This window comes from Natrix helvetica (genome assembly GCF_964273705.1).
Source record: "Natrix helvetica genome assembly, chromosome: 3".
Taxonomy (NCBI): domain Eukaryota; kingdom Metazoa; phylum Chordata; class Lepidosauria; order Squamata; family Natricidae; genus Natrix; species Natrix helvetica.
The window spans coordinates 142,437,639-142,465,335 of NC_138549.1; the positions used below are offsets into that span (position 1 = coordinate 142,437,639).

The following is a 27,697-nucleotide window of genomic DNA, read 5'->3' on the forward strand; positions in this document are numbered from 1 at the left end:
AATATATCTGCTTACTAGCCATCTGAATCCTTTTCTTATTATCTCAAAGTAAATATTTGAAATCAAATATTGCTTTTGGGTGTATACCACAATATCATGTCATGAAAAAAAGCAATTTAAATACTATATACAGATATAATGGATGCAGAAGTATATTGCTAATAAACTATTTGAAAGAAATAAGTTGTCTGCATTCTTCCGGCCTGTTAGTCATACCAAAGTTACACACAATGATAAGATGCAAAAACATATGGTTAAAAAAACAAAGATGGTAATTTATACCATCATGCAATAAACATAATGAAACTATATTGAGTTGATGCATGATTTTAAATTATGACATTAAAAATATGTTGCTAGAAAGACTTACCTTAATATTGTTTACTAGCTGAATTATCTGTTCATTAATTTTGGCTGCACTGGATTTTCAGAATGGAGAAGAAATAATTGTATCTTACTCCAGAAGATCTGTTTGTGTAGTTTTCTTTTGTTTTGTTTTTTAACATAATAGTTGTCTGCAGAGTGAGCTACATGGAGCCAAACCCAGAGTAGTTGTGGATTCCAATTTGAATTGAATTATGATGCTACTGGTTCCTATTAAACTATAGGACTGTTGTTCTCCTGGTGTCTTTAAATGAATTAGGATGGCTCCTTTCCTTCTATTTCAGGAGTGAAATCCAGCAGGTTCTGACAGGTTCTAGAGAACCCGTAGTGGAAATTTTGAGTAGCTTAGAGAACTGGTAGGAGAAATTTTGAGTAGTCCAGAGAACCAGCAAATGCCACCTCTGGCTGGCCCCAGAGTGGGGTGGGAATGGGGATTTTGCAGTGTCCTTCCCCTGGAATGGGGTGGGAATGGAGTACTTTGAATGAAGTATTCCTAGGACATAGGCAGATGAGATAATAGAGCATTTCTTCCTAGTCTGTCTTCAATTCTGACTGAATTAATTTTTTTAAAACCCTTCATATTGCTTTTAGTTGGTATAGTCTAGGAACTACAGTCTAGTAAATTGTTTTGTTAGTAACTGGAATGGAGTCATCCACTTTTTTTAAGCTGCATTGATGCAAAGCAGTTGAGATTCATGATGCATGCTAATTTGTTGACTTGAACTGCATGCTTTCTCCCTATAAAATACAATTAAGCTGATTTCTGTGTAAAGGCAACCTTGTACCGGATTCAATATGGAACAGTTTAAGAGATAATGCCTTTGTGTCCAAAAATATGAAAAATGTAGCATGATCAGTGATAATAATACACATACCTTTTTAGCATGCTATCCTTCTGCATTGTAGATCAAACGTTTCTATCTTGGTTTTTTTAATTCTCTTATCAAGAGCTAACAATTCAGGAAATTGTTCATATTTTTTATTTAACTATAGTTAAACAGCATAATCTAATTATTATAGCTATCTAGAAACTATGACTAATAAAATAAGCCAGCAATTCAGATAATTCCAAAATCATTAACCATAGTGCAAACATTCCTTGATGATAATCTTGATTTGTGTAAATTACAAAAGAGACAAAGTATGGTTTATATAAAAACAGCAAGTAACTTGCATGATGCTATTCCACAAGGCCTTTCAGTTTCAAGAGGGACAGGAAGGAAAATATGAGTTTATTGTAAATTAACACTTTATTCCAGCAGATTTCATCCTGCATACATGGGAAATCTGTAATGATGGAGCTACACTGTATGTAAACCTTTCTCAGTTTGAAATTATGCCAAGCCACATGCTCAAAGCAGAGTACAAGAGTAATATCAGCTGTATATTAATTATGGCTTCTGAAGCTTTGCCTAATTACATTCCCTCTCTTAAGATGACACAAATATTTATGAGTAGGACATTTTATTCTCACTGTAATCGGTGACATAAATAGGTAACACCTTTATAAAGAGTTAATAAAAATATGTAAACACCGGATAGAGTGCAAAATATTGAGCAGTGAGCAGTAAAACATTCCAATGTTTATTGTATTAATTGAATATTCATGAGATGCCAATTTAAATTACAGTTCACAACTGTTGCTGTGTCTAATGAATAATTTAAACAAGTGTGGCCAAAGAGATTTCAACGCTGCATTAGCAAACTGCAACGGATTAGCAACAGAGAATTTATAATTAGCTTTGTATATCCTATAATAAATTCATTGGAAAGATGGTTTTAATTATCCCACATGTTAATTTGGAATAGAGTGCATTAATTTTAAACTAAAAAGTAACCCTTTGCTGCCAGGTGACTTTTTTTTACTACTCTGCTGAATTTGCTTTGTGCTTCCTAGTTTTTAATTGGAATTTAGCATTTTTTGAAGAATGATTGAGATAGCAAACATTTATGCAATTTACTAGGTATGTTGATTTTGTTATCAGCTATTCTAATTAACACTTTTTGGTTGTCAGTCATTGCACACAATCACACACACAACAGTGTGCATAATTGGTGAGCCTTTTTCCTCCTCATTTTTCTTCTTTTCCAATGTTTTCTCTAGTAATGTTTTAATTCTTACCTGCTGATTTTACTTTTGTTTGCCTTACTGTATGTCTCTGTAATTATGGTTAAATATTTCACTGATATTATCCCTTTCGACCCTTCTTTTCTTTTCCATATCTTCCTTATCCTAATTAAACTCCATTGAGCCCAGGACATTCTACCTTTTTTTTCTAGGCAGATCTATATCAGACATGAATCCAGATTTCTTTCTCTTGCACTGTTCCATTCTTTCACCATGCATGCATACTTGTTTTTTCATCTCTTTCCATATTTTAAAATTAGGATTCACTTATTAGCATATATGTAATGACCGTTCAACAACAACAAATCCAATTGCTCTAGACAACTTTTTCCTAATCCTGATATTCAGTATTGTTTTTTATTTTTGAAATGTTAAGCAGGATATTAGAACCATGGTGGTACAATAGAATGAAGTATTGCAAGCTAATTCTGCTGACTGCCAGCAGTTTGATTCTGACCAGCTGAAGGTTGAGCCGGTCAGATTTCCATCCTTCCGAGTTGGTAAAATGAGGACCCAGATTGTTGGGGACAATATGCTGACTATAAACCAATTAGAGAGGACTGTAAAGCACTGTGAAGCGGTATATAAGTCTAAGTGCTATACAGTACAATACACTAATACAATAGTAGAGTTGGAAGGGACCTTGGAGGTCTTCTAGTCCAACCCCCTGCCTAGGCAGGAAACCCTATACTGTTTCCTGACAGTGAGAACAATTAATCAGTGGAACAACTTGCCTCCAGAAGTTGTAAATGCTCCAACACTGAAAGTCTTTAAGAAGAGATCAGATAACCATTTATCTAAAATGGTATAAGGCTTCCTGCCTGAACAGGACATTATCAGTTATCAAAACAGGTATTGTCTGAAACAACATCACCATACCTGGCAAATCATTCATTTTATCAGAGAGATCAATAATACAATACAATACAATACAATAGTAGAGTTGGAAGGGACCTTGGCGGTCTTCTAGTCCAACCTCCTGCCTAGGCAGGAAACCCTATACCATTTCAGACAGATGGCTATCCAACATCTTCTTAAAGACTTCCAGTGTTGGGGTATTCACAACTTCTGGAGGCAAGCTGTTCCACTGTTTAATTTTTCTAAATGTCAGGAAATTTCTCCTCAGTTCTAAGTTGCTTCTCTCCTTGATTAGTTTCCACCCATTGCTTCTTGTTCTACCGTCAGGTGCCTTGGAGAATAGTTTGACTCCCTCTTCTTTGTGGCAACCTCTGAGATATTGGAACACTGCTATCATGTCTCCCCTAGTCCTTCTTTCTCTTAAGCTAAACATACCCAGTTCCTGCAACCGTTCATCATATGTTTTAGTCTCCAGTCCCCTAATCATCTTTGTTGCTCTTCTCTGCACCCTTTCTAGAGTCTCCACATCTTTTTTACATCGTGGAGACGGCGGTTGAGATCCCCAGGCTTGTGGTTATGGGGGATTTCAACCTGCCGTCGACGGGAGCAGCGTCTGAGGTAGCTCGGGAGTTCATGGCTTCCATGACAGCCATGGGCCTGACCCAGTTAATTCAGGGCCCCACACACGAAGGAGGCCACACATTGGACCTTGTTTTTGTATCTGAGCAGTGGACGAGTGATCTGGGTAGAGGGGATTTTACTGTTACACCCCTGTCATGGTCAGATCACTCATGTCTCCGGCTTGACTTCCCTGACGCTACCCCCCAACGCGAGGAGGCGGGACCAGACGGTCCACGCTGGTACCGCCCCAAGCACCTGATGGAGCCGGATAGGTTCCAGATGGAGCTTGGGCCATTACCTGTAGCCCTGACCCGCGCTCGGTCGGAGGACCTAGCGGCCGCCTGGAATAGGGCGGCGGCTGGGGCCTTGGACCGGGTTGCGCCTTTGCGACCTCTCCTGCGGCAGCGACCCACCCGGGCTCCTTGGTATACCGAGGAGCTGAGGGTGATGAAGCGCCACAGGAGACGTCTAGAGAGCAGGTGGAGGTCCTCACGCTCCGAATCTGATCGAACACAGGTAAGATCCTACTTGCGGACCTACCTTGTGGCATTAAGGGTGGCCAAACGTAGATATTGCGCCACCCTTATTGCATCCGCGGATAACCGCCCTGCCGCCCTGTTTAGGGTGACCCGCTCCCTCTTGTCACAGAGGACACAGGGGGCACCCTTACAGGGCAGAGCAGAGGAATTTGGGGAATATCTGCAGGACAAAGTCGCTCAGATCCGGAGCGGATGGGCCCCACTCAGTGGACCAGACGGGCCGCCAACAGCGAGTCTTGTGAGACCATCCTGGGAGGAGTTTGATTCTGTTGCCCCCGAGGATTTAGATAGGTTGCGTGGACGGCTGCGACCCACCACATGTTTAATGGACCAGTGTCCCTCCTGGTTGGTACTGGCATCTTGGGAGGTGACCCGAGGCTGGCTTCTGGGCCTGGTGAATGCCTCATTGGGTGAGGGATCCTTACCAACCGCCTTGAAAGAGGCGGTGGTGAGGCCCTTGCTTAAGAGGCCTTCACTCGACCCAATGGAGCTAGCTAATTATCGTCCAGTCTCCAACCTTCCGTTTCTAGCGAAGGTTGTAGAGAATGTGGTGGCGCAGCAGTTTCCACGACACCTTGACGAATCCGAGTATCTAGACTCACGCCAGTCCGGCTTCCGACCCGGGCACAGCACAGAGACAGCCTTGGTCGCATTGGTTGATGATCTCTGGAGGGCCAGAGATAGAGGTTGTTCCTCTATCCTGGTCCTATTAGACCTCTCGGTGGCTTTTGATACCATCGACCATGGTATCCTATTGCGCCGGTTGGAGGGGATAGGAGTCGGAGGTACCGTTTTGCGGTGGTTTGGCTCCTACCTCTCCGACCGGAGGCAATGTGTGTTGACAGGGGGACAGAGGTCGACCCCGAGGCCACTCACTTGTGGAGTGCCACAGGGGTCAGTCCTCTCGCCTCTCCTGTTCAACACATATGTGAAGCCGCTGGGTGAGATCATCCGTGGTTTTGGGGTTGAGTATCACCTCTACGCTGATGATACTCAGCTGTATATTTCAACTCCAAACCACCCCAACGAGGCTGTCGAAGTGATGTCCCGGTGTTTGGAGGCCGTCGGGGTCTGGATGGGGGACAACAGACTTAAACTCAACCCCTCCAAGACTGAGTGGCTGTGGCTACCGGCACCTCGGTTCAGCCAGCTGATCCCATCGCTGGCCATAGGGGGTGAACAATTGCCCCCTGTGGAACGGGCACGCAATTTGGGCGTCCTCCTTGATGCCCGGCTGTCAATGGATGACCATGTGGCAGCCGTGGCAAGGGGGGCGTTCCACCAGGTTCGCCTGGTGCGCCAATTGCGCCCCCTACTGGACCGGGATGCCCTACGCACGGTCACTCATGCGCTGGTGACGTCCCGCCTGGATTACTGCAACGCTCTCTACATGGGGCTGCCCTTGGGACGCGCCCGGAGACTGCAGTTAGTTCAGAACGCAGCCGCGCGGGCTGTGATGGGGAGTACAAGGTACTCCCACGTAACACCTCTCCTGCGCGAGCTGCACTGGCTGCCTGTGGTTTTCCGGGTGCGTTTCAAGGTGCTGATTACCATCTTTAAAGCGCTCCATGGCACGGGACCTAGTTACTTGCGGGATCGCATCCTCCCACATACATCCCTGCGGCCAATACGCTCACACAGGGAGGGACTTCTCCTGGTGCCGTCCACTAGGCAATGCCAGCGGGCAACACCGAGGAGTAGGGCCTTCTCTGTGATGGGCCCAACCCTCTGGAATGACCTCCCCCCCGACATTAGAACCACTTCTGACCTCCGCTCCTTCCGGCAAAAACTGAAGACCCACCTGTTCCGATTAGCAGGCCTGGCATAATTCAACTGTCCCTCCTGGCAAATGTATTATATCTGGTTATTTTAGGGGCTTTTTAATTTACTGTATTTGTTTTTAGGGGTTTGAATTTATTTTATATCTGCTTTGTACAGTTCTTTTAACTACATTTTAACCTCCTCCATGTCAATTGTCAACTGTACATATTTAATTTAATTTTATTGTATCCTGTTATATTTTGTATGAACTGTACACCGCCCCGAGTCCCTTGCGGGAGAGGGGGCGGTCTAGAAGCATTAAATATTATTATTATTATTATTATTATTATTATTATTATTATTATTATTATTATTATTATTATTATTATTATTATTATTATTAACTGAATGCAGTATTCCAAGTGTGGCCTTACCAAGGCATTATAAAGTGGTATTAACACTTCACGTGATCTTGATTCTATTCCTCTGTTGATGCAGCCTAGAACTGTGTTGGCTTTTTTGGCAGCTGCTGCACACTGCTGGCTCATATTTAAATGGTTGTCCACTAGAACTCCAAGATCCCTCTCACAGTTACTACTGCTATAGCTATACTATATTTGATTTGCTCTTCTGCCAAATTAGACTATTTGACAATATTCAAAACCATTTATCCTAGTTGATGGGATATGGGAACAGCTGATAGGATGTGGGGAACAATACAATAATATACAAGGAAGTACTTAAATTAGAGATTGTAGCATGTATAAAAAAAGTATGAACACAATTGGGGTAAAACTATATTTTGTCTTTTTGTGGCATGTTGGCTAAAATGTGCCCAAACCTGAGTGGTATTGTGTCCATATCATTAACAGGAAACATTCATGTAGCATAGATAGGTCTATAGGTGATATTCTAGTCTTCTAATTTATTAATTAGTCTACTAATTTATTAATCAAATTTGTATGCTACTGCATTTGTAAGATTGCTGGCAGCTGAAACAATATAAAATTATAATGAAATATTTAAAATTTCAAAATAAAATAAATAATATACAAGCAGACTATATAGCACCAAGACCCAAAAGGCCTCCAGAAAACCATCATCTTTAAATTTTTCTGGAAATTAGATGGTCTTGCAGACAAACAAAACTGCACTTGGAAGTCTTACTGCAATGCATGATGTAAACCAAACCCATAGTGGATGTGATATGACCAGAAGGAAGGAAGGTCATTTGTTTTTGAATAGATCAGAATAAAAGCTGTTTAATCTTCTGGTGTGAAGCTAATGTACATGTGGAAGTGAAGATATAAGTTTAATAAATCAAAGAGCAAAATGTATATTAGAAAGTAGAAACTGTTTTTGTCTTGATTTCTATGGGTACATGGCAATATAGATTGCTGATAACTGAAAGTTATGTTTAGTATCCAAGAAAATATGATGAAAAGGAATCTATGACTGTTAGAAGAATATTGAAAAAGGTAATGCTGCATATGTGGATGACAAACTGATGAAATGTTAAAAATATAGATGCACTTGTTTTCAGAATGTTTGTGTGACTTCTCTAATGCATTTAAAGATTGGGTCTGTACCTCAGGAATAGAAGAATGTTGTTATTGTTCCCTTGTGTAACTAGTGTCAAAACTAATTGTGCAACTTGTATCAAAACACAAACTACACAACAATTAGTTTGTTCAATATGCCTGGAAAGTATTTAGTAATCAGCAAAATATAGGAAGCATAGTGAAGCTTTGTGCCGGCAAGTTACCTACTAGAATGTTGGTCTCCAGTAGAAAAATTACTTTTCGTTCATTATTTTAATTTTAACTTTGTTAAATAAAAATAAAACAAATGAAGAATAAAGAAAAGAGAAAAAAAAGGAAAGGAAAAAAAACAATTCAACAACTTCTTGGGTGACAGCTTCAATAGTTTCTGGTGGACCTTAAATCTTAACTATGTTGTAAGGTGTTATGAGAAGTATGGATTTCAAAATAAATGAATCATAGACCAAATTAATTCTATTTGAGAGTGACAGTGGATGAAATGTTTGAGTTACACTTAAATGCTGTCCAGAGACTGAAGGATGGAGTATACATCAGGTACTGATTGGATGGCTCTCTTTTTCACCTTTGCTACTCGAATGCATGGATCAAATGCATCCCATATAGTCATTCAAGTAACTCTCTTTGCTGATGACTGTGCAATCAACATTTGATGCTGAACAAATTATCAGACGCTGCTATGCTATTCGGTCTGACTATCAGCCTGAACAAAGCAGATTCACCATGCCAAACACAAAGCTTGTAGAACTAATAATCACTGTTAATGACATCCATCTGATAAATAGTATAGCATCATCTAGAGTGATGGGTCTTTGGATGGATCTCTGCATACTAGAGTACTCAATCAATATAATATTCATATCTCCCCAAAGCAAAGTCTACAGAGCTGTAATTATCCTTTCTCTCTTATATGGATATGAATCATGAACTCTGAACTGAAGGGACATCAAACTTCACATGCACACACTCTGTTCCATCCTTGACATTTATTGGCAAGACCTGTCTCCAACCTAGAGGTCTTGGATCCTCCAGAGTCCACCAGGATTAAGTCCCTGATTAACAGAGGATAGATGCAATAGGTTGGGCATCTAACCAGAATGGATTATTGCCATATACCTTACCAGTTGCTCTAGAGTGTACTGGAATCTAGGAAGCAATCTTGAGTTCAACCAGGTAAGTACTACAAAGATACTCTACAGAAACTACATCACTGTGACATCTAGATCTAGAAGAAGCAGCAACTGACAGAACCTTCTTCCGAACCCTGTGGTATGAAACCTCCACCATGTTTGAAGACAGGTGCTGCAATGCCATGAGTTGCATCACAAACTAATACCTATGGTTACTGCAACATTGGACTTCTGTGATCCCCACTGTGCTAGCCTCTGTGCTTCCAGATGGATGGCAGAGCAACCATTGTGTCTATTGAGGAGGTGCACAGCAGAATGTCTTCTTCAAACCTGAAGAACTTCCATAGATCCTAGTGCTTCCTGCCTTCAATCTTGACACCATTAAAGAATGAAAAATGCCTGCACTAAACAGCAATACACATTTAGAAAAGATGACTAACAACAATTTTAAATACTGTTACTATTTGTAAGGCCCACATTTTTGTGTTCAAAATAGATGCAAGTTATATTTTAAAATAAGGCTCAGTCTAATTGCCTTCCTTCGGATGTACAATAATATTCATTAAGTATTGGGAAGTTTGAAAAGTCATTCAAATTTGTATATCTTTAGGTGGGCAGTAGAACATCTGTTCTAGACATATAGATTCTGAAAGAGCTTCTCAGATTCTAGTGAATATAGGAACACTTCTTCCAGGTGGTACTGCTTAATTTCAGGTCATTAGGTTAATCAGATCTTGCTGATGTTTGATTTTATTCTATAATATAAACATTGACTTGGCACATGTCCTTAAGATCTGATTGGATAAAAATGCAAATGTAGCATTGAAAGTAATGTTCCTTCTGGAATATTTTGGTGTCACAGACAGCAAGACAAAGAGAGCCAGCTTTTGAAGAAACTTAATTGAAATGTGTGCTCTTTTCTGTGAGATTCATCTGCTATATTAAAATAGGCAGCTGGCTATAAAATGTAAAATGTAGAGAGATAGAGATAGAGTGGAAGTTTTTTTTTTACCTTAATACTGTGCCAAAGGAATAAATCTTCTTTTGCTTTGCCATATTTTAGTGCATTTTAATTAGTATCTCATTAGTACCTATTCAGTAATACAGCCAGATACTGATGTAGTATACAACATTAGAAGTATAATTAATTTCCATTATTGTGCTAGGATTTCTGATTTACATATACATATACATGTGTATATATAAATATATATATATGTATTTGTGTGTGTATACATATATATATATGTATACACACACACATACATAGACAAAGAGAGTTATATACATGTAATAATCCATTAATTGTTAAAATTTAAAAAAGATAACTTTCAAGAATAATGAAAAGAAAGAAAAGAAGAAAGACAGAAAAGATATCAAATGCAAAAAGAAAGAATGAAAAGAAATGGAAAGAAATAGCTTCTGATTTTCACAACTGTTTAATAAAATACAAAATTACTTCTTACCTATGGTTACAAAATGTAAAACAACCTCTTATAAATTTATTTGTGATGATTTATGGTTTTAATAATTAAAAGTTCACTTTTTTGATTCATGCAAAACGTAAGAGGTAGATTTCTGACTTTCAAGAAGTGGGAAACAAAGATGGTTGTATAATAAATGCTTTACATTTTTTTGTAAAAAGGCACATGTGACAGACTCAGGTGGAGCAATAGAGACCTTGATTAATGAGATGTTTGTTGTTAATTTTTCACCAGATTATCCACAGAAAATTGTAAATTGTAACAGCTTTAAAGCATTTCAGATGTAAGCCATGGTAGGCTTTATATTATCAGATAGGCTAAAGAATTAATGGAAAGTTAATAAGGAGTTTTTCTAATAACCATCATTATTTAGGAAATCAATACAATATGATGTGATAGAGAGAACAAAAAACTGGACACACTGGGTGCAAATTTTTAAAGAAATAGTCACAACATAACAATGGGAAGAATTGTATATAAAATTCATACCAAGATATAACTTAAATTAAAACTGGTGTGTAATGTTTTATATATGTTATACAACTCCATCAATAATATCTGAGCAAAAAAAATCATACTTGTGTTGATTATTTGTTTTAATTAATTTTTCCACTCAATCTTAAAGGTTGGCTTTGTTTTATGTCATTTAGAACCACCCAGAGTTAGCCATATAAATTTGATAAAATAAATACATTGGAAATGCAGTGAAACAGAATGTTTACCATATGTGGTAGACTTAGAAATACTGGAAAATTAAAAATACTTGAAATATATACAAAGCACGGAGCAAAAAATAAATTGGAATTTTAATTTGAAATGAAAACAACTTTCTTACTAGGCATAATTTTAGAAAAAAAATATCTAATGAGGTACATGCTCACAGCAGTGCTAATAAATGATGCCCAATACTGACAGATATAATGCTGACAACATCTGATTGGGAATGTAGGCTTGGAAAAGATGCAACAATAGCAAAATTAGCATATATTTTCACAACAGGGCATACCCAAATTTAAACAAGAATGGCTCCCATATCATGTAGCATTGTATCATGGCAAATATAATCACTTACAGTCTGGCTTCTAAGAGGACCTAGATTTTTATAAACTGTACACAAAAAGAGGAAAGTTAGAAACCAATTATTCTTTTCTTTTCTTTTCTTTTCTTTTGGTATTTATTGGTTGTCAAATTTGCATCTTGTTTTCTTTATTAACATGTATAAACAAATAAGAATACAATATAATACAATGAAAACCTTAAAAGGTTTAAAGGTTTCCCCAATCTAATCATCAATGGGGCAATGCTCATCTCCAATTCTCAGCCAAGGAAGTCAGCATTGTCTGAAATACATTTCTGTCACCATGGGGCCAACATTAATATACCGAAAGCAGTAATCTTCCCACTGAAGCAGTACCTATTTATCTACTCGCATTTTCATCTTTCGAACTGGTGGGTTGGCAGGGGCTGGCCAAGTAACAGGAGCTCCCCCTATCATGGGATGCTCAGGTCTCAAATCCAGGTTGTTGGCTTTCCAGTTGACAAACTCTTAAGCGCTGAGCCATCACACCCCCAGACACTTTAATACTAAGTAATTAATCTAAGATCAATAAATATTTTGTTGCAATATAGAGTGTTTCTTTTGTTTTTAATATCATGTTCAATTTTGGATGAAAGAGGAATAACTATTAGGCACGATTACTACTTTGAGTTATTTATAGAAATAATAAAGGTGGGATAAAAACTTTCATTAAAATGCTAAATAATCTTACAATCTTTAACACTGACATCCTATATTATAATTATTATTAATACAATATTTCTTGTTTTTATTCTCAACTGTTTAAACACTAGAGTATTTGTAAACTTCAATCAATACTGTACAAATATCATTGTATTGAAGCAATATAGTATATTAAGATTTACAACATAATAATTTAAAAACAAATTTTAAAAAACAATATGATCAAACATGGTATTTACTTCTTGGGAGACCCAAGAAGATCTGTGGTCACGAAATAAATTATTTAAGTGCAGAAACATAGATAAGACATCTGTATGATTGGTTAACCATAACCTAATATCATATGCATGATAATTAGATGTAGAGGCTCTTTTTGCCTCCTTTTGCTTTTAAGATCATTAAAAGTTGCTGTTTATGTTAAGGCAAAATAAGAGGGAAGATTTAGTTAACCTTTCCCTTCTTCCTTATGATTCTTCTCACTGTTGTTCAAAAGATTCTACATTTATGTGGGTTTTTTCCTTAACCCAATTTATCCAGAAAAAATAAATCAGTTTTTCGTGTTGGGTCCTGAGGAGAATTGAAGCTTTCTAGTTACTTCGTTGTCAAAAAAGCATCTCTGTTTTTTTTCTTCCTCCAGTATTTCAAGTTGAACCTCAGGAAGAAGGCATCTCAAAGTGCATGAAAACCTCTGTATATTTTATAACCTCTAGGGCAGGGGTTTCCAAACTTGGCAACTTTAAGACTTGTGGACTTCAACTCCCAGAATTCCCCAGCCAGCTGGCTGGGGAATTCTGGGAGTTGAAGTCCACAAGTCTTAAAGTTGCCAAGTTTGGACACCCCTGCTCTAGGGTGAAGCCAAAACTGTTGAGGGAGATCACCATAATGAACAGGAGGAAATATGGGCAAGGGGTTGATTTAGGCATTCATTTCTGTCTTACATTTTAAGGAATTTAGGCAAAGGTCAGTATTATTCAGATACAAGCATTCCACTGTGCTTGTACAAAGTTATTATTAACTTGGCCAAGCTGTTGCAAACTGTAAATTCCTTTTGGTATTGTTTTATCAATGAAATGATAGAAATGTATTTATTTATTTAATACAATTTCTACTCTGCCAAATCAATGGTCTCTAGATGGTTTATACTTTTCTAAAAATGACAGCAATAATGGAATTAATAAAAAATAGCTAGAATAAAAATAAGGCCAATAAAATTTTTAAATTCTAAAAACCCAATGAAAAAATGTGGACTTTTCTAAAGGTTAGGAGGGAGAAAATAATCTAAAGCTTAGATGGCAAGCTTCCACAAGATCAAAGTGGCCATGGAAATACCTTCTTCTTCACTCCATCCTTCTAACTTCCCAAAGGGAGACATTGACATAATTCCTTATCAATATGACTGCAACCCACCCCATAGAGGGCTCCACAGATCATAAGCAACACGGAATTGAATTTGGAAACTAACAGACAGTGGCTGAAACAGTTCTCACCTTTCAACATTCATACTGCTGCTCCTGTATTAGCTAAACTTTCTAAGTTGTCTTGAAAGTGCAGTAATCTAGCTTGAAGGCAATAAGGATATGAGTTTTTATTTCCAAGATATTCTGTTCCCAAAATAATTGCAACAGTTGCACCATACAATGCTGAGCAAAGTTTGCCATAGGCCAGGGGTCAGCAACCTCAGCTCTGGAGCTGCATGTAGCTCTTTCATCCTTCTGCTATGGCTTCCTGTGGCCGGTCGGCTCCACAATTGATAGGACTTTTGGTTAGGACAGGTAAAGGAAAAAGGATGCATTTCTAGGAGGAGACTCTATGGTGGGGAAACCGGACTTCCAGTCAGCTTCAGAATTAAATTGGGGGGACGGGACTTCTGGTTAGGACCTTTATGGCTCTTTGAGTATTTAAGGTTGCCAACCCCTGCCATAGGCTGCTTTTGCTGAGTAAGCAAAAGTCATCAATCCAGAGGGAAAAAGTAAGAAATGGGTTTTTTTTGCATAGATGGAAAGGAACACGATAGTTTTAAGTTCTATGTCCTCTACAGTAAAACATGTTTTTGGATAAGGAAGGCTCTACAGCATCTTTCTTTGTGGAAAATTACTCTCTCCCAAACCAAGCTTCCTTTTAAAGTTGGATAAATGTTTGTTGTTGTTGTTCAGTTAAGATAGAGAAGTGTTAGAAGCAAGGTAGGGAACTATTTCAAGTCAGGATGCACTCAAAAGGTTTTGATCTTCCCTGCTTTACTATATACAGTAGAAGATAATCTACTCTTTGATGGTTTTTCCAAGTCCACTTTAGCCTAGTATGATTTGATTGCTTATTAGTAACCTATGAATGCTTAGTGTTGTATCTTATGATTCTTGATGAATGTATTTTATTTTCCTTTATGTACATTGAGAGCATATGCACCAAAGACAAATTCCTTGTGTGTCCAATCACACTTGGCCAATAAAGAATTCTATAATAAAAAATTCTAGATGCTGATTTTTTTCTTCTCAGAGAGTTTTCTACTTTTTCCTCCATTGGGTTTTATATTCATGCAATAAAATATAGAGATCTGCCATTATTTTTAGACATTTTTGTTTATGGGAACACAATATCTAAAATAACTAGCAAAGCTATAAGAAGCATGAAACAAGGATGTTGTGACTGTGCATAAAATGTGGGCAAGCATTTTTGTATTCTATGTATGTACAATGAGCATGGTCACATTGCTCTGTAGCATAGAGGAAAAAGAAATCAGAAAAAGATTGTTTAATAGAGAAAGCATAAAATCAAAAGATAAATGAACAACTAAAATGCCATAAACATTCCTGAATAAATATTATTTGAGAGAAAGATTTTTTCTAAGCCCACTGAAACTTTTGCTTAATTACTACAAAATTATGTGATGTGAGTTCAATCTATTATCTTCATGTTTTGCTTCAGAAAGAATAACAAAACAACAAAAAATAAATTCTCCAGAAGAATCAAGACACAAATTTTGAACTATAGTTACACCCTTCATCATTTATTTACAACTCTGTGTTGTTCAGAAGAAACACAATAGTTCCCTATATTGCTTTAACAATAACACTTAGACTTATATACCACTTCACAAGGCTTTACAGACTTCTCTAAGTGGTTTACAGAGTCAGCATATTGTGCCCAACAATCTTGGTTATCATTTTACCCACCTCAGAAGGTTGGAAGGATGCATCAACCTTGACCCTGGTGAGATTCGATCTGCTAAACTGCTGGCAGCCGGTGATCAGCAGAAGTAGCCTGCAGTACTGCATTGTATCCACTGCACCACCACGGTTAAAATATCACAATAATTCAGCAAAAAGAACTGATGGGAACAGTCTCTGACTCAGATGATTAGTACTCCATAGAAAACAGGGTAAAAGTTCAAAAAACAAAGGACAGAATTCATTAGACCATGTTTTGGCAGTTTAGTTGATAGTTTTCTTGTACTAACTGGTTTGGATTGTATCTCAATCAACATAGTCTTTGACTGAGATTTCTGATAGTTGTAACCCAAAGCATCAAGCAGGGAAATCTTGAGATTTCTTAACGATTTTTGTGGGATTTTAAAAGAAAAACAAGTATTTATTGAACAAAAAGAGAGAACAGATTTTTAATCTCATACAGGGAAATAATTAGATTCTCTTCTGAATCTGGGCAACAAAAATCCTGAACGGTATTCCCATCTATAAATATCTACACTAAAAACAAATTGCAATTCACTTTGTATCTCTAGAACGGGCGAAACCTGATACAATTAAACTCTCTCTCCATTTGTTAAAGATTGCAATTTTATTTCTGACAGCTTTTCTTACCATGTAGGCTGAAGATTTATCTTCATAATGAAGTGTTAATTATCTTTGGATAACTCTTTCCCCAGTAATATTACATGCCATAATACTGGATCATATCTGGTCAAAACTCTGCATTCACTTTTCTGTATAAGTTGGCTCCTCCTTCCCCTCCTCTATAAGACACTTGGCTCAAATTGGAAATGAAAGAGATAAGGAAAGTGGCAAGGGTATTTTAAAGGCCTTGGAAAAGAATTTGACCATTAAAATAATCGGTGTCTTAATGGTAAATAATTTAGATAAAAGTAGTGTCTTAACATAAGGTAGCATCATATTGTTTATGAGTAACAATTAGGCTTCATTGTCTGGGCTGGGATGCCATACTGTATTTCATTGCAGAAAATTATAGAACATTAAGTTGAAAAGGTTTCTGTTGGAGATTTCTGAGGGAGATCTCCTAACCAAAGTATGATCTTCCAGTATTCCTTTCCTCCTGAGCAAATGTTCTGTGAATAGAAATTTTAAAAAGTAAGAACAAGTTTATGAGCAGTAGGTAATGTCATCTGGGGAAATCTATATACATTCATAATTAAATTCTTACATAGAGACATCCTGTGAGAAGATTGCGAGGGAAAATCAAATTGTGATAATCACTACATTAATTAAAACAGGAATTTATTATTAGCTGCCTCTTGCCTCTTGCTCAGCATCATGCAGGGAACAGACTTTGATTTGAGAGGACCACATCGCATTTCAATACTTAGGTCTAGTTGAGCTTGTGTCTGAACCAGTGATTGAGAGCAATAGCAGTAAGAAGCTTCTACTGTGTGATAAATGCACCCCTACAGAAATAAATTGCTCCCTCTTTAAGTCCTTCCCTACTGCTTCACTCATATTCTTAACAGGATGAGTAGTTGAACCAAAAAAAGTGGCTGTTACTTTAAAGAATAAATTAGTTTGACTCTTAACTCAATAATTAAAATGGTTATGGCTATGAGCCTGCAGGGATAATGTACTATTATTATAGTCATTTGTTTCAATTAAATGCTTACTGATTTTACAATACCAGCTGGGCACCTGTGTGAAACAGCTATTACTCTGAACAAGACATCTCAAATTCCACCAGAAATTGTCCCCTCTCCAATGCATTTTACATACAGCTATGACAGTGTCTTAGAAACAGAAACAAATTGAATAGTAACAAAAATTGTGTGTGTGTGTATACATCTTTTTTCTCCAATGTAAAATAAGGAATTTGATAAGGATGGTACATTTCTATTTAAGAAGAAATAATTATAAACTATATTATGGAGAATCTTCCCTTTGAAACAATTTCACCTTCTCCTGATAGCAATTCAAATAACTTTTTAAGGGAAGTCTTTGTATATCCTGTGCCACGATTCCAGGGGGCATATAGCAGAATTTCTTTGTAATTTGTTAACATTGTGATTTTTGCTCCGGTGAGTTGCTGATTTGAATTGGCTCTTGGTTTACTAAGGAAGCAGAAATATAAAATGGTTGATCGAGCTTGACAGATCAGAATAGGTTTTTTTTTTCCAGAGAGAGAGTAGACATTAGTTATTGCTTTAGAAAAACTGTGTCATCTTTTATGCTGTTTGGTTACTTCTGCCCCAGTTTGGGAAATAAATCATTCTCCAATGTTCTAGTACTATTATGGTTCTTTTACTCTGAATTTCATGCTGTGCCAAAGAAACGGCACATCTTTAGTTTTAACAGTTGGAAGATTTTTCACATAAATTCCAGTGGTGGATTTAAAAAATCCTTGAAAGGATACTTGCTACCAGATGCCGCTTTTCACATGCAGATGAGTTATAAGATATGACCAGAGGTGGGCCGCTGCCGGTTTGGACCAGTTCAGGCGAGCTGTTAGTTCAAACCAGCGGCTGGCCCATCTACCCGACCTTGCTCTATCTCATCCTATATAATTGCTGTTTTTTTGATGCCGTGCACCAGGGATGAAATCCAGCAGGTTCTGACAGGTTCTGGAGAACCGGTAGCAGAAATTTTGAGTAGTTTGGAGAACTGGCAAATGCCACTTCTGGCTGGCCCCAGAGTGGGGAGGGAATGGGGATTTTGCAGTATTCTTCCCCTGCCACTCCCACCAAGCCACACCCACAGAACTAGTAGTAAAAAAATTGAATTTCACCATTGCCATGCATGCACTCACATTTTCTGTCTGGGTAAACTTGTTATTACAGTATGTGATGCTCACCTCTGGATATAACCCTAAAGCATTGTCCTGGGTAGAGGTTAGGAAGATATAGAAGCATTGTTGTCTAACTCAAAAAGACTTTACTTAAGGGCAATCATGCACCTTGAGCAGTACTTGGTACATCAGTCCAGAAGTCAAAGCCAAAGGAAGTCAGGGTAGTTCGAAGCAATAATATTTATTTGTCTACCTAGAACAGTAGTTCTCCAAGTATTGTTTGTGGATCCCAGAACTCTATAACACCTTTTTATCAGGTCTACAAAGTCAAATAACTATTTTAAAATTTCTCATTTTTAATTTCTAATACAGTGAATATTGATAGATATAACCTACATAAACCACAGGTCTTCAGTCCTCGGTCGTTTTTATAAATGTAAAGGAGTCCTGACACCAAAGTGTTTGAGAACCACTGATGTAGAATAAATGGTACTTACTATTTCAATGCTGATTTATCGTGTGTGTGTGTGAGAGAGGGAGAGGGAGAGGGAGAGAGCAGTTTCCACTTAATTATTAACTATTCTTTGTCATCTGTAGCACATGGTTGTAGCTTAATCATACTCTGAGGCTAAAGTATAATAAAAAAGACAGAAAGGTAACAATGTTAATTAGTATATTGGATAAAGCATATCAGGTGCTCAATCCAAGACAAGTGTGGTTAGCTGGAATCTTTCTACTGATATTATTGGGGCCAGATTGACTTTATACGCATTTCTGAAAATTTTCATAATAAATTTTCTTCACAGAAAAATGTATCCATAATTACATTCCTGGACTGGTTCTGCTCTGCTGCATAAATAATATGCACTTTAAAGAAAAAGATATGATTACATATTTAATGGATAAATGGAAGCGTTGTGGTCTATTGGCTTCATAATAAGAATTTTTTTTAAAAAAAATCTTAATATAGTGTTTGCCCAAGAGACTAATGTAACTGTAGATGGAAATGATCTTTTAGATTTGTTTAAAACTCAACACATTACATTAATATATCTTTCAACAATTATAAAAAATGAATGAAAAATAAGGAGAATGCATTATTTTTCTTACTAGCTGGGCAATCTTCTTTAACCTTTAACATTCCCATGAAACAGAGCCAGTCTAAAGAGCTCTATAAGGAATGTATAATTCTACATGTAATTAGAACTTACCAGAGAAAGTTGACAGTGTAATATTAGTTTCTTTTTTAAAGTATTTCATTGGATGCTAGAAAGTAGATAGGATCATTTTCTTTTTGCTTCCTATTGAATAGTATAAAGCATTTTAGAACAGTTTCTGCACAACTTATTAAATCAGAAACAAATGCTTTCCCCTGCAAGCGATCTAGAAAATGTCCTTTTTTCCAGAAGCTGCAGGAGAAGTCTGTATAGAAACAGCTGATCGTGTGGATTTTGACATCTATAATCTGATTCATATAAATGTATAGTTCTCGGATTCTCTGTTGGGAGCTTAATCTGAAAGCCAGTTTAGCAACAACCATTGTTTTTTAGATAATTGGAGTTGGCATTAAAATTCTTCGCAGTTGTTCATTCTCACATTAAAATCATCAGCTCATGTTGTCATCATTAAGTCATGTGGACAGACTCCTGTGAACAAGTCCTATAAAACAAACCTGCTCGTCATTCAACTATGGAATTCTACATTCAGCTTTTTGGGGGACAAATAGAAATGGATTGAAAATGTGACACATTCTAAAAAGTATATTGAATTCTCTTATTTATATAACAGAACTGACAAGAACAGCTCTTACAAAACCTTGCCAACTTCCCACTCTTAAGCTCCCTCCCTGTGTCTTTTGAACATCTGAGCCCTACATGCTGTCTAATGCTGTAGAAAAGCTCTTGATTCCTGACCTGTAGCAGTAAATCTGCTTCTGCATTTGGATTTATTTCTGCTGAAGCCTACAGAGCCCTTCCAGTTCTTCCCTACATTTCTTACTTTATGAGCTGCTAATGGAGTTGGCAGGAGTCCTCTGCTAATGAGAGATTGCACCTCAGTGGGCTTATTGGAAATGAAAATTGTTAATAAATAAAGCCCTGAGTCTTTAAAGTCATGTTAACATTAATCAGATTAATGTAAAAAGTGGGAGGGGAGAATCTGGCAAAAGCTTAAGACAGTATTTGATTTCTCTCGTGCTGGTTTCCACTGGGTCTCAATTGATAGTATCTAAGTATCCGGATTAATTTTATTTCCAAAACAAGTGAAGGAGCAGTTGTATTTCAGTGCTCTGGCCTTTTTATTAGCAAGTCTCCCCCACCTTTTTTATGTTAGCAATTACAGCAGAATGAAAGTCATAAGCCACTATTTCTGAGCATCTTGTGTCTTATTGACAAACTACCTAACAAGAGAATTTTGTGGACTTTGTTGGAGATCACATTTGGTTCTTTGAATGTCGCAGAAATAACTTACTCTTTTTGCTTTCCCAATTTATTATTATCCATTTTCATTAACATTAGTGTTGTGTTCCTTATATAAAATATTTTTTTTTAATTGTTACCCTATTTAGGTTTGATATTCTACTAACCCTGCCCTTAGCATGGGTGACTAGGTATCTCCAAAGAGTATAAGATGGTGACAGTTTGAAAATTTGGGCCCTTCTGCAAAGCCATACTGGAGTCACCCCTCATTTTTACCACTGTGCTAGTTCTTTTCCTTTTATGTCCCAGGCTGGGAAAGATGGGTGGTGAGGCATCACAGCATTTTGATTCCAGAAATAGGAAAGCAGGATGACACTGAATACCACCTATAACAGGATCAAACTAATAGTTAACTGACTCAGCTTCCTGAGATCTACCCAAATCCCAAACCTTGCTTGCGGAAAGGGTCTTGGTTTACCCCTTATATCTACCCTTTAAGAGTAAATTGTCTCTGAATGTGAAGATTCTATGCATCGCATTAGATAATAATCGCATTATTGTAGCATTATTGCTACAATAATGCTGCATAACTAAATTTAACTCCTAAAGCAGATAAATTAGATATAGATTCAGCCTTGTAAAAACTTTATAATAAAACAATATTCTAGGTGCCTCTTTTCCTTCGGTTTTCCAAATTTGTTTCTATTCTTAAAGTATTAAAAAAATTACAGGTAGCCAAAATAATTTTGTTTTGAAGAACAGTAAGGCATAATAATAAGCATCATAAAATATGACAGAAAAATAGGAAACATAATAATAATGTACCCAATATGATTTTGGTCATAATTACTGATCATGGACTTGAGATGCAATAATGAATGAAAACAGTTTCAGCACACACTAGACGTTTTTAAGAGGAATACCAAGAATTTTAAGAAAATAGATTTGAGGAAACCAACAGAATTGAATGGTTTTTGAAATGGCAGCTCGATACATATGCATTAGGAAGGAAAAACAGTGTTTAGATAGTAAAGTTATCATAAGGGATATATAAGAGCAGAAAAATATAGAAGTTCTTGATGGACTTCAGAGATAAGTTTATGCTGGATCTGAAAAAACAAATTAAGGATCAATATAAATAAATAAATCAGTCAAGATAGGCAAATATGTCCTTAACAGTCAAGAGAATAACAGATTGCAGTATTTAGTGGGAAATAATAAAAGATAAATAAAAATAAAGTGCAAAGGGAAAATGTCATGTGTATAGCTAAGTATCCATGAAAATTGAAACAGGTGGGTGGCAGTACTGTTCACCAGTGAAGATGAGGAGTTATGAAGAAAGCTGATTAACTTGGTTTTTGAGTGTTGCATATTTCAGGACTGATCAAATGTGAGAAATTGCAAGCAGGTAATGGAAAGAAAGACTGAACAAAAGCAACTTTTCTGGAGACACTTGCTAGAATCCAAAAGCTCTTCTTCAAGTATACTTTGTCCTTAGTGTTTTATCTGTGTTTTCCAAAAATATTTTAATACTTAAAGTCATGGATTTGGTGAACACATCCAAAAGGATTTAGAAAAAAAAAATTCCTAAGTGACCTTCCAACAAAAAAAGGGAAAGCAGAGGAAGACGTTTCCTCTGTCGAAATTTTAAATCGGAGGCTAAATTAACAATTAGAAAACCTAAAACCAAAGAAGCTTGGGAAAGAAGGGAGTCAAATAAAAGATTGCTCAGTAATTTCAGCCAAAACATAATGATCAAGGAGACAAGGACAGGAATTCTTGAACTTGGCTATGAGTCAGCTGTCAATGATTTGAGAGCAGTCTGAACCAAGACTGATGTAATATTTCAGAAGACCTTGAGATAAAAAATTATAAACAGCAACAAAAAGCATCATGTCAAAGTATAAAAGGAAATGGTTGATAAGTGGAGAAATAAAAATAGGTTGAGAGGTTTTTTAAAAAAACAGAGCAAAGGGAAAACATTAATTATTAAAACAAAGCAAAAATAAAGTGGGCTCACCTTTCAGATCTGCTGGTACTGTTATTAACAAAATTCCAAGTTTTTATCCATGGATATTTGCAATTCTGGATATTACAGTCTCAATATATCTGAAGGAAGTTGGGATGGAAAATACTGAATTATAAGAAAGTGATAAATTGCTTATATGGGGGTAAAGAGATATAATGAAGGAGCAGATAGGCACATGAATGAAATGCATATGGAGAGATTATATTAGAACAGCAGAGTTTACTACAAAAATCCATGGGAATTAGCTTTATATTCAGTCCAGTTTCCAATCTTTGATACCTTCAGTCATTTTAAGGAGATTGTATGAGAAATTAGAAGTACAGTATTCTGATTATAGAGCAGTATAGAGCCGACACGTTCCTAAACCAGCTTGCTTCAGACTTCCTGAAACTACCTAGCTACCATTAATAGATAGATAAATGGATGGATGGATGGATGGATGGACGGACGGACGGATAGACGGACGGACAGACAGACAGACAGACAGACAGACAGACAGACAGATAGATAGATAGATAAAAATTATTGGCTGCCCATCTTACCATACGGTAACTCTGGATAGCTTACAGCTACATCTTAATTAAAACATAAAATGTTAAAATCAAACCTTACAACCAAAGACACATGGGGAGGGCGGGGGCGGAGTGGGGAGGACATGGGATGTGCTATTACTCAATCACCTCCTATAATGATAGATGTAACTTAATTTTTCTTCTATCTGATGCAAACTCTTACCAGTACGATTTTTCCCCCAAATCCTTTGGCCTCCAACAATTTGAAAATGAGTGAGCTTGGTGGTCTTTGCCATGAGCATTCTATTTAAGGAAATATGTTCCTGTTAAAACATTTAACGATTGTAGCTGTATTTGCATCAGTTGATATTTTCTCCATGTAAGCTCAACATTTCAAATTTCAAAAATAACATGATTTTTTAAAAACTGATTTGAATTCTTCATTTGACTAATAAAAATGCATTATAGAAGCCTTTCCGCCTTTTTAAAATTGACAGTAGTGGATTTTATCTTCCATTGAAAATACTTTAAAATAAATATTTTAATTTAGAATTGTATAAGAAATCCTGTCCTGTAAGCAAAATATTTTATTTTCTTCTACCTACTCTTTCCAACCTTTTATTGTTTTCAGGTTTCCAGCTAGTTTCACATATGAAAAGCTGTTATTTTTTTTCACATTTTAGCATTATTTTAGGAAAACTGAACTGAAAAAAACTTTGTTCTCCTGTAGCAATTTATTTATTCATTTGTTTGTTTGTTCATTCATTTATTGGCTTTCAAATGCCCATCTTACAGTGGCTCTGGGCAGCTTACAATATAATAGAAGTTTAAAAAACAATCAAAACAGAATAAAACTATTAAAATTAAAAACCCAGATGATGGTTTGTACCTTTGAGGAAAGAATTTTCTCTATGCTGTCAGCCACTTCCAATGTAATGGGCCCCTGTCAGGTCCTCAGGCAAATGGCAACCAGTGCAGTTCTCATAACAGTGGCATCACATGCACCACTCAAGGGCCCCCCAGAACAATGCATATCACTGATTCTATACCAATTGTAGTTTCCAAATACTCTTCAAGGGTAGCTCCATATAGAGCATATCGCAGTAATCCAACCAGGAGATGACCAGGGCATAAGTGACAGTGAACAGGATCTCATGATCCAGAAAAGGGTACAACTGGCACACAACATGAAGTTGTGATAAGGGCCTCCTAGCCATGACTACCACCTGCTCTTCTTATAACTATTAATGTAAAATATTGTATATTTTTGGACACAGATTTGTAGTTTCCATCTGTTATATATATGGCTAATTATTCAAGAATTAATCTCTTCATTGTTGTTTCCATCATATGATAACATTTTATGACTTTCTTTTTTGATCATCTTGCTGAAAAACACAGTAAAGTATGCAAACAAATTTGTATGACCCTATTTTGAAAACCAAAGTACAACTAGCAAGTCCACTGCATGTTGCAATGAGTTCTCCCTCCTTTCCTACTTCCAAACTCTGATATTTGGGAGTCAGAATACCGCATGACCTAGTTCAAAATAACTGCTAATACTGCTGATTAATGTCAGATTAGCACAGGATTATAGTGTTAGCCCATTATAACAGCTCTGCTGTAAGGCATATGGCATTTTAATTCAAGGGATGCCTTAATTTGCCAAGGATTACCTGTAGGAGAGTGTTAGCACATGAGAAACTGTTCAGCAATAGATTAATATTAAAAATATAGTACAATTTTGTCTAAAAATACATTGCTGAATATTCTGCAAGGTAAGAATAAAGCTAACATAGAAGCGTTGAATATAATGGAAACAGTTCCATTACAAATTAAGGGTGATTTTTTTTCCCAGCATGGACTTTAGCTTTTTCCAAAAATAATTGATACCTTGATAACAACCATGCCCAACTTGCATCATCATATAATTTTGATAAGATAATAAATACAATTTAATTTAAAAGTAATATTCTCCTAACTCAGATCCAGGAGATGGTCCACTCAGATGCTACGTCCTATGAGTCCAACCATCAAGTTCCCCTGATCAGTCGACCAGGGATGTTAACCAGTCACATGAGTGCCCTCAGCCAGTCACAGCTGATTTCTCAGATGGGTTTGAGGAGCGGTGTTACACATGGTTCCCCATCACCCCCTGGAAGCAAATCTGCTACACCATCTCCCTCCAGTTCTACTCAGGAAGAGGAGACAGAATCACATTATAAGGTACGTGCAGCCATGCCTGTTTTGACAGACATAGAGACAGACAGTAGCAGGCAACCTACAATGGCAGAAATAATGAAATGCACCTAGAACAAAGGCATTCAGCCTTTCCAAGAGAGATACATGCAAAGTGAGAGAACTTTTTTTAAAACCTATCTGAAAAGAATATTTCTTAGCAAAAGCATTGGAAGAGATTACCAGGATTACAAATTATAGCAGACATTGAGGAGTTATATTGAGGCATATAGAACAATTACATGTAGCAAATTCTGAAAGAGGTTGTTCTTCCTAAATATTTTCCATCTTGCTGAAAATGCTAAGTATATCATTTTGTACTACCCTTCCAGGTTAAGATTCTGAAATAAAAGTATGATTTACCACATACAAGCATTCAATTTTACACAGCTGAAAATGTTTTTTGTAGAGGCAAAAATTTCGTATTGGGAGAATGAAAATATGAAAGCATAAATATTCAGCTGGGATTTTAATTAAATAGCTTGCCAGGTCATTATCAGAATGAAATAACAGAAAATGTTTTCACTATACTTAAACCTAGATAGCAGGGATTTTTAAGACATAATAAATTATAAGTTATTTAAAGCAGATGATTTTGCTTTGTTAGTGATAAGCATATGCTGAATATGTTGTAAGGATGTAAAGAATGTTTGCATGTTAACATAGCAATTTGTATGAAGAAATATGTTTTTATATTGGATGTCTTGCTAAATGAATATTCATATCTATTCTGTCTTTGAAAATAAAGTCTTGCTAAATACATTTACATATTAACCATCATTTTTTAAAAACACAAGTCATAGCAGAGTAGTGGTAGCACTTTTTTTTAAGGAAGAAGACTACACTGCGAAGGAGAAGCAGCCGTTTTATGGTTCACCAACTGGGGAATCTCCTCCTGAAACTCATACCAAGATGACAGCTAGCTAGCCATTAGAACCTGACTGGTAGATCTACTGCTTCCAGAGAAGGGGAACATGAGAGAGGGAGGGTGAATCTTCCTTCTCCCTCAAATGATCAGTCATCTTGAGCCAACTGTGTTGAGATCTACACCTCATTGGATATAATAGTTTAAGGGCTAGTAGGAGACAGGGGCTATTCCTTTCTTTCTGCTATCCTTCTTTTTACCATGTTTTCTGCCACTCCTTCTCCCTCTCTTTGGCCTGAGCCAAACTGACTGTTTGCTAATGTATTCTGAAATTAAGCTATGTAGCAAGTGGTGTCCTGTATGTATGTATGTACGTAATATGTATTTCCTAATTGGTGGCATGTGACAGTCTTGGCTTGAAATGTTGCCTCTATAAAAGATCATAACATGTCGAGCATGAGCATGGTTGCATGGTTGGAGTAAAACTGGGCTTTGCTTGTGTTTGTTGAACAGTATGCAAACTCTTCCAGTATCATCTTTACCATTAGAAGAGAAATGTGTATGTTTCATAATATGATTAAAATAGTTAAGTTGGTCTACATTATCTCTATCTTATTAAAAATGATGGGAGGTGCAGGTTAATATCTGTGTGCTCATAGTGTGTGGAAACTAGCAGTTTGGTATATTAGTGGTGTGGATGATAAAGAGCATATGAAATGAAATAAAACATGGCTATATTTTATGTCAGAAATTAAGGCAAAGGATAAAATTGTAATAGATTGAATAATGTTTACATGACGTTGTGTAGTGAAATGATGAATAACAAAAGGGAAGGTATAGGTTTAATTTGAAAAAGCTATACTGTATGTTTGGCAATGAAACTGATGTTATGTAGACAGTTGTGGATATAGCTGAAAGTAGGAATTCATAAGTTGATGAAAGTTGGATGTTGTACAACCAGTTAATGGGAAAAATGGAAGAAGCAGTGATTGGTTTTAGGAAAAATTATGCAACATGCTGAATGAATGTGCTTCAAAGGAAAATTATTGTGTCAGATGACATGACTAGATGGTTGACAATGAGGCAAAAGAATATCCAAAAATAATGAACCACCCAGAAACCCAGGAACTATAATTGTTTAATGTATTGGTTTAGATTTTTTTTAAAAAAAAAGATGACCTAAGGACGTCCGTTCATATGTACATATAAGAAAGGAAAACATAAATGTAAAAATATGTTTGATTTATTTATGATGAAACACTTAAAGAACTAATTAAAGAAACAAATGTGATAAGAAGCTCTGTGGAAGTTTTATATACTGTATAATGTGTGTGTGTGTGTGTGTGTGTGTGTGTGTGTGTGTGTGTGTGTAGAGTTGCCTGAAATAGAATGAAAATAATTATGCTAAAATTATGCTGCAGGTGTTAGTTAGTCCCTTCTGGGAGAGGGGGCGGTCTAGAAGCACCAAATATA

At 36.7% G+C, this 27,697-nt stretch overlaps 1 protein-coding gene across 5 annotated transcripts in view; it reads left to right on the top strand.

Moving 5' to 3' along the window:
- The window catches only part of TOX2 (TOX high mobility group box family member 2), a 244,244-nt gene that overhangs the window by 173,834 nt on the left and 42,713 nt on the right, over positions 1 to 27,697 (top strand). For 4 of the 5 annotated variants that reach the window (XM_081948599.1, XM_081948600.1, XM_081948601.1 and 1 more), the window contains one exon: positions 25,108 to 25,347. The exons of the other annotated variant lie outside the window; for it this stretch is intronic. In XM_081948599.1, coding sequence (XP_081804725.1) covers positions 25,108 to 25,347 — 240 coding nt within the window. The remainder of the gene's footprint in view (positions 1 to 25,107; positions 25,348 to 27,697) is intronic. 5 annotated transcript variants of the gene reach the window in all.